The 8,227-nt window shown below is 33.1% G+C and overlaps 1 protein-coding gene across 1 annotated transcript; it reads left to right on the top strand.

Annotated features, from left to right (window-relative positions):
* Nucleotides 1-3,288: 3,288 nt before the first annotated feature.
* LOC141338580 (galactose-specific lectin nattectin-like) lies at nt 3,289-6,121 on the top strand. Its single transcript, XM_073844173.1, has 8 exons — nt 3,289-3,419; nt 3,726-3,815; nt 3,971-4,000; nt 4,701-4,760; nt 4,841-4,923; nt 5,014-5,148; nt 5,336-5,441; nt 5,696-6,121. The coding sequence occupies exons 2-8, from the start codon at nt 3,758-3,760 to the stop codon at nt 5,758-5,760; spliced, it is 537 nt and encodes a 178-aa protein (XP_073700274.1). The 5' UTR covers nt 3,289-3,419; nt 3,726-3,757; the 3' UTR covers nt 5,761-6,121.
* The last annotated feature ends 2,106 nt before the right edge of the window (nt 6,122-8,227 follow it).

The following is an 8,227-nucleotide window of genomic DNA, read 5'->3' as shown; positions in this document are numbered from 1 at the left end:
TGGGGATGGTTGCAACATTGCTTATTTCTTCAAGCAGGAATAAGATACAGTGATGATATTCATACTGCACATGCTTTATTGGCCCCTCATACTTCCTACTACGAAATAATTTTCTTGCTAAAAAAAAGTATTGTTTTAAAGGTGAGATATTTGGTCATAGTGTCTAAGTTGTTTGTGTGAGGCATTGTAAAAACATAACATTTGAATCAGTGCGTTCTTAGCTTCTAATAGGCATACCTAATGTGTGCCACTGCCAATGGTATGTTGTCAAGCTAATATACCAATTTTATCACGGCTATCACTGTAGGGACACACTGTTGCAAGTTGCAACCGTCCCAGTATGCTGTCCCTTACCACAATATTGATTTAAAAGCTTGCCATAACATTACATAATTGTAATTTTATAATGATAATACTAATAAACCCCTTTAACAGTTAGGTATCTCTCCTTTTTTAATTGAACAGGTCAAAATCTACTTGTTACGTAAGAATGTTTTCCATTTACTATTCTTTTTTTTTTTTACAGCCAATTTACATTATTAAAGACCGTGACTATGCACAAATATAATAAAGAAATTGCAAAATGATATTTAATAATGATTTCATTACATTTTGTTGAATGTTGCAACTGTCCCCTAATGTGGGGACAATTGCAACATTTCACTTTGTCTATTTAATTGTAAATTATACGTATATTATAATATGTACACATGTTGCAGCAATATGGGTGACTAGCTGCCACATGTGGCTTTATTGTATTAACCCTTATGTGTTGTTAGGGACGTTTTCGTCCACTGAGGGGTGCTGTTGAGTCTTAATTTGGCCACAACTTTTTCTCTGTTAAAGCAAATGGAATGATTTTTGGTGACTAATCTTATTTTGATACATATTTTGGGAAAATGCTTTGAAATTTTTCAAAAACTCAACAGTTCACTGTGGGCAAATTTACTACCCTTTCGTTATGTTTCGTGGCTGAAAACAGCCACTACTTTAAACTGCTGTAAAAATGTATCAGATAAATATTTTTTTCAATTTTTTTTGCATAAATCTATTAATCAACCTCAGTCCTGCTCAAAAATACTAAATGTTTAAAAAAAATTCAGGATTTTAAATCTTTAATTGCCTAATTCCTAAATGATGTCACAGATTTTGGGAAAATAAAAACACAAAATTACTAATTTTCAATATAAAAGGTAATTGTGGCCTGGATTTTTTTTTACCTTTTTAACAGTCTTGGACATGTGAAAGATTAGTAAGAACATTGGCTTTCATGCATTGTTAGTTTTGGCGCAGCATCAGATTTTCTTTTTTTCTCCCTCATTTATTGTTTGTGGCTGTTTTTGCCCCATTGACTTCCATTATAACCACATTTTTTGATTGCAAAGCCATGACACCATATAATGCTGAATTCTTGATTGTTTGTGGTTTTCCCTGTTGGGAAGGGGTCAAATTTGTAAATTGTACTGTTGATTATCAGTTGGCCCCATTAACCCTTTAGATAGGCCTTTGCAAAAAAAAGCTTAGTTTTACATAGAGTTCTATGGAGTATAACAGCATATTATAGTGTATGTGTGTGTGAGCGTGTGTGAGTGTGTGAAAGTGAGTGAAAGTGAGTGAAAGTGTGTGAAAGTGTGAGAGAGACCTTTGTGCACCTTGATAACCCTGAGAAAATCAAAATAAGCACCTCAGCTCTCAGAACGACATGGAGTAAACAAAAATAAAGAAAGTATATTTATGTATTTGTTTACCATATAGTTCTGAGAGCTGAAGTGCTTTTTTTTATTTTCTGAGATGTATCAAGGTGCACAGAGGTCTCTCTCACACTCACAGACACTCACACACACTCTCATACACTCGCACACACTTTCACACACTCACACACGCTCACACACACATACATACACGCACACTATAATATGCCGTTATACTCCATAGAACTCTATGTAAAACTAAGCTTTTTTTTGCAAAGGCCTATCTAAAGGGTTAATGGGGCCAACTGATAATCAACAGTACATTTTACAAATTTGACCCCTTCCCAACAGGGAAAACCACAAACAATCAAGAATTCAGCATTATATGGTGTCATGGCTTTGCAATCAAAAAATGTGGTTATAATGGAAGTCAATGGGGCAAAAACAGCCACAAACAATAAATGAGGGAGAAAAAAAGAAAATCTGATGCTGCGCCAAAACTAACAATGCATGAAAGCCAATGTTCTTACTAATCTTTCACATGTCCAAGACTGTTAAAAAGGTAAAAAAAATTCCAGGCCACAATTACCTTTTATATTGAAAATTAGTAATTTTGTGTGTTTTTTTCCCCAAAATCTGTGACATCATTTAGGAATTTGGCAATTAAAGAGTTAAAATCCTGAATTTTTTTTAAACATTTAGTATTTTTGAGCAGGACTGAGGTTGATTAATAGATGTATGCAAAAAAATTTGAAAAAAATATTTATCTGATACATTTTTACAGCAGTTTAAAGTAGTGGCTGTTTTCAGCCACGAAACATAACGAAAGGTTGTAAATTGAAACAATGCACAAGGGTTAAATTACAAAGGCGCGCACAGTTTCACCTGTCAGTTTCCTGAATGACAGCCAGATGAACCAATCACGATCAAAGCAATAAGGTAAAACAACCAATAGGAATTGTTTCAGCACGTGGTAGCGAAATGTATTTAGTTTTATTGTTGGTGATGATTATATTTAAATACACTTATATTTTATAATAAGTTTCATGAAATAATAATGTCCATAATCATTTAAAAGGCAAACATTTCTTTGTATGCTGAAGACATGATCTTGATTGTTGATTGAATGTTGATTTATAAGTTAACCTTTTTAATTATTATTATTATTATTATTAATATTATAATTTAAACACTTGCTTTTAAAGGCATGTATAACCGTTTAGCATTCAAAGTTTTATTAAAGTTGTTTTACCGTTGAAACAACAAGCGACCTAATTTCAAACAAATTTCAAGGTTGAATTTCGGTCATGTGTTGATTGATCTTTAACCATTTAGCATTCAACGTCACATCAATGTTGTTTCACTGTTGAAACAACAACTGACCTTATTTCAACCAAATTTCACCATCCATAACACTAGAGAGTCATTATTGACACAGTGTAATAGAACAACCAAGTCAAGTAAATGTTTTCATTATTGATTTTAGGTTATGTAAAGTGTGGTGCCGAAATCAAATTTCCCAACATAACTCCCCTGCTTTTCCTGCGTGGGTTTAGAGATAAGATTAGGATTGGTAGTGGGTTTTGGAGATAGGAGCCAATCAGATAGCAGTCTCTTCTGTGTATGAACCAAATAAAAGTAGAGAAATCATAATCTGGTATTAAAGACAAGCATTTGTTGTTCTGCTGAGACCTGTAGAGTCCTTGGACGTGAAAGACTTCATAAAGGGTGAGATTTTTCAGCCTTTCAATACTAAATTTCACTCTGTTCCACAAAGGTATGGTTTCAGAAAATGGATCATTTGGAATGCTTTTTTAGTGTATTTGTTTGTTTGTTTTCTTTGTTGTGTACTTTGTTTTAGCTTTTTAGTTTGACTTGGATTGGAAATGTGGGGCTTTCTGATTACAATATAAAAACAGGCAAAAAAAAAAAAGTCCTAAACAAAATGCATAAAGAATTTATAATGCATATAGGAATAAAGTGTTTTTTTTTTTTTTGTTTTTTTTTTTGTTCTGTGTCTTCATGTTTTGGCAGGTGTGCAGTAGTACTGGTGGATTTCAGTAACAATGGCAGTCCAGCCTCTTTGTCTGTTTTTCTTTCTTCTCTTTGTTCTGGATGCTTCAGGTAATTGTTGTGAAGTGTATTTTGTGTAGTTTTATTTTATAAACACAGTTTAGCTCAAATCTCATTGACTGTTAGATTGGGCTCAGACATACAATTGTAATGTGATGATTTAAATTCTTTATATATGTACTCTTTCTTTTATTTTATTATTTCAGAGGCAGCACCTCTTAATGGCACGTGCAATGGTGAGATATTGATGCTGTCTTTTAGTGTGTTACATTTGTTCTGCCTAGTTGCAGTGACAGAAGCAGGGCCGTCGCTAGTGGGGTGAAAGTGGATGACGATTAAAGGGACCCATGTCCGTGAACAGAGCCGAACGCAGCTCTCCGTTGTGTCCTCCTGCACCTGAGCGAACAAAAACACCTCGCCAGTTTAAACATACAAATTTAGAAAAGCTTACTTCAGTACCCACACTGAACACCAAATTGAGATTTGCCTCTTCCTGCTTTCGAACTGACACAATGCATAAAATATGATGTTGAAATAGCCATCTTGGTGAGCACTCTTAAAAAAAATGTTGTCTTAAGTGAATGTAAACAGTTGAGTAGGAAACTGCATGTGTATCATTAAATTGGATATACTGTCTCTTAAATGGACCATGCCTAAACTATCAGCTGCTGTCGGTGTCTTTTTGTTATTCCAAGAAATCTCTGCTCTTTACTGAATTACTTTGACATTTAAACAAAAATGTATCTATTTTAAATTTATACAGTGAAGACTATGTGATTATTCGCTCTCCGTACCTGGACACTTAAAAACTTGAAAAAACTTAGACATTGTTAAATTTGTATGTTTGGTCTAATTTATTTATTTATTTTGTGTGTGTGTGTGTGTGTGTGTGTGTGTGTGTGTGTGTGTGTGTGTTATTTACACTATTTGAAACAGGGACAATGGATACAAACTGCACAGAGGCGACCCTGGAAACAAAGACAGAAGGATGTGTGTGTACGTATCAATCTGATATCAGTTTAATGAAAATACAAAAGGATTGAAGCAGCAATAATACTAACAAAACTTTCTTATAGCAACCTGTGACAATGGATGGTCTGCATTTGATTGTAGATGTATACGCGTTTTTAACGCCAAGCTTCCCTGGATTGAGGCAGAGGTATGAGATGCCATCATATAGATTCCTTCATCTTGAAGACTTGACATTTTTAATTAGTTATCAATAGTTTTTATATCATGCTCTCCTTAGAAAAAGTGTTTGGGCTACGATGGGAACCTGGCCTCTGTACACTCCTATGAGGAGTACGCCTTCATACAGAACCTGATTATAATGCAAAATCAAGATTCAACTGAGGCCTGGATAGGAGGCCATGACGCTGTTTCAGTATGTTTGTTTTAAATTAATTAATTGTATTTTATTTTAATAGATTTGTGCAGCATCTTTGTCAGTGGCCACATTTTTTTATTAATTTTTTTTTACCTGTGCAATTTGTTTTATATATAAATATGAAATAATGCCATAAAGGTGTGTGATGGAAAACTGAGTGTCTTTTCTGGTGTTCTGTACACAGAAGGGTACATGGCTCTGGAGTGATGGGTCCAAAATGAACCTAGATATATGGGCTCCTGGACAACCTGATAATCCAAGAAAGAACTGTATTGGGATCAATTATGGCCGTAAGTGTCTTTAATGTTCATGAAATATTATGACCATTGTTTTTATACGGTCTTATAGAACCGTAGTAATCTCAATTCAAATAACCAAATGTCAAATAGCCAGATGTAGAACCCCATTTTAACTACACCTAATGTTTGTGAAATGTTTAGAACTAATAGAACAGAACTGGTTGTATTATCTAAACAAGCATTACATTTCATTAGATTACTTATATTGTAACAATAGCATATATTTTTGTTCCTTTTTGCTACAGCCACGAAACAATGGAATAACAACGAATGCTATCGTCCAATGGCTTTTGTGTGTATGAAGAAATAAACACCAGCATTTAAGTCTCATGTTAATTTGGATTGTCTAATTGTCTTGCATCAAAGGAATAGTTGACCAAAGACAATACTTACAACAATACTTGCCCTCAGTCGATCCAAGATAAAGATGAGTTCTTCATCAGAACAGATTTGAAGAAATATAACTTCACATCGCTTGCTTACCAAGGGATCCTCTGCAGTGAATGGATGCCATCAGAGCGAGAGCTTAAACAATACAACAATAATCCACACGACTCCAGTCCATCAGTTAATGTCTTGTGAAGTGAAAGGCTACAAGTTTGTAATCGGTTTTTCATTTTTTGGAAAACTCCTTTAATGAATCCTCAATAAATATGAAGCAGTTGCATTGAGTTGTTTTGTTTCTGTGAGGTTCTGTCTCATGCCACATATCAGATGTGCATTTTCTAAAACAGATTCCTGAAGGTTTTAGGTAAACTTTGGATCTGTGTAAATAAAATTCTGCATCAGCGCTGCTTTGCTTTGTCATGCCAATGTGTTATTATAGAAATTATATACTATTGGCTAAAGACAAACAACTGATGTGAGGAATTACAATGCATGAATTCAGCTGATAGACTTGAATTTCAAGGATTATTGTTTGTGTGTTTATCTGCAAACACGCATATGTGTGTAGAGCCTTCCAGGATGACTTTAGTGAAAGTCTGCCACCATGACTGGCAGGTAAACGGAAATAAATACAATAAAATAAAATGATGACATTCTGAGAAAAATAGATAACAGAAAGACATTTAGTCCTAAAAAGTCCTTTTTTTTAATTAACCAATAGTTTTTTGAAAATGGCTACTGAACGACAACTAAAATACTGCTCTACTATTTAAAAAAAGTACTAAACCATACTTTGTAAAGTAATAAAAATATTAATATTAATTATATATTGATCATTAAAGTTATTTCATAGTTCATTAATGTTAACGAAATAAACGTAATTAAACAATATATCAGTAAATGTTAAAATTAACACACTCTAACAAGGAACAACACTTCTGTTCTACAGCTTTCATCACATCCAAGAATACTGCATTTATTTTATATAGCTTGTAAAAACGCTTTAATTGATCTAACAATTTGCATGATTTAAAAACACAAAACTACAAACCTTTTTCAGATGAATCACAACAGATGAGGAGCGCTGCGTGTCTTAAAGACGTCACATCACCAGACCAAAATAAAAGTCCCATTGGTGCACTGCTCTCTAGAATCACAAAATCATCATAGAAATGTTGTATATAAAATCGAATTTGTTATTAAGTTATTAACATTGTAAATCTAGGAATACTTTTCTCTTATGTATTTAGTTTTTTCATTTAATGTACATTTAAAACACTATACTTTCTGCTTTTATACCTTGCCATTAAATTCACATAAAACTAGTTAATGCTGCTGTGTAACTGTTACAAAGGTTGTGTGATGGCAAATTTGATCTATGAACATTAGAATCAATCTCTTGCTATTTTGTTCGTTTGTGTATTTATTTATTCCTCTTTTTGAAATTAATTGAAACACTGTCAGGGATTTTATTTTTATTTTGCTATTGGGGCAAATGAGGACACAAATACATTTTAGGCGGCAAATGTCTAACAAGCCTAACGATTATACACACAGTGGTGTAAACAGGTAATTTTTTATGTCTAATAATATCAATTTAAAGAACAATATATCTTTTTTACAGGTGAAAGTATAACGTTTTAGCTGAAATGTGTGTGGAAATGTTCAGTATGCTTAATGACAGAGTGCTATCTGGGATGTCAGGAACTGGGATCTGGCAACCCATCACGTGCTACCGTCATCATAAATGAAAGTGAAAGTAACTGTTGATGTTGTCCTTTCACTGTGAAAAATTTCAGACCTCCTCAACTCAAAATTGTTAGTGACTCATCACATAAGTTGTTTCATTTGCCCAGTTGAATTTTGTGCTAAATGAATTGCATCAATTGTGGCAACAGTCTGTAAACTTTGGCTTAATGAGAAATAATGTTGAGCCAGTTGAAACAAATAAGTCTACCACATCATGCTATTGGCCCAATTAAATATTTTAAATAGTGGTAGCATACTTTTTTTTTTTTTTTTGCCTAATTTAAAAATGTATATTGTTAAATGTATATTGCTAAAGCAGCCTTACTGAATTGTTTATTCCCTGTTATCCAAATAATAATAATAATAATAATGATAGACTGGCACATTTTAATATATTTTTTTTTAATGAAATCTCCAACATAATGTGAACATTCTGTAACATTATAAATACAGTTAAATTTTTAAAATAGAAAATGTGGCACTCTTCTACAATTGACTCTTCTATTATTTTGATCTATAATAAGTAATGGTAATGCATGTCTAGCTGTGCATAAAATGATTTTAAATGGTTAGTTTACCTAAAAATTAAAATTACCACATGATTCAGTCCCCTTAAAGGCATCCTAGGTGTATATGACAAA

This window comes from Garra rufa, chromosome 1 (assembly GCF_049309525.1).
Source record: "Garra rufa chromosome 1, GarRuf1.0, whole genome shotgun sequence".
NCBI lineage: Eukaryota > Metazoa > Chordata > Actinopteri > Cypriniformes > Cyprinidae > Garra > Garra rufa.
This window is presented reverse-complemented; position numbering and strand designations above follow the sequence as displayed.

What these genes read in the sequence shown, in the direction of transcription:
- LOC141338580 (XM_073844173.1), top strand. Translation starts at nt 3,758, where the DNA reads ATGGCAGTCCAGCCTCTTTGTCTGTTTTTCTTTCTTCTCTTTGTTCTG. An exon ending in TCTTAATGGCACGTGCAATG is followed by an intron (nt 4,001 to 4,700) that starts GTGAGATATTGA and finishes TATTTGAAACAG; the next exon opens with GGACAATGGATACAAACTGC. An exon ending in AAAGACAGAAGGATGTGTGT is followed by an intron (nt 4,761 to 4,840) that starts GTACGTATCAAT and finishes ACTTTCTTATAG; the next exon opens with CAACCTGTGACAATGGATGG.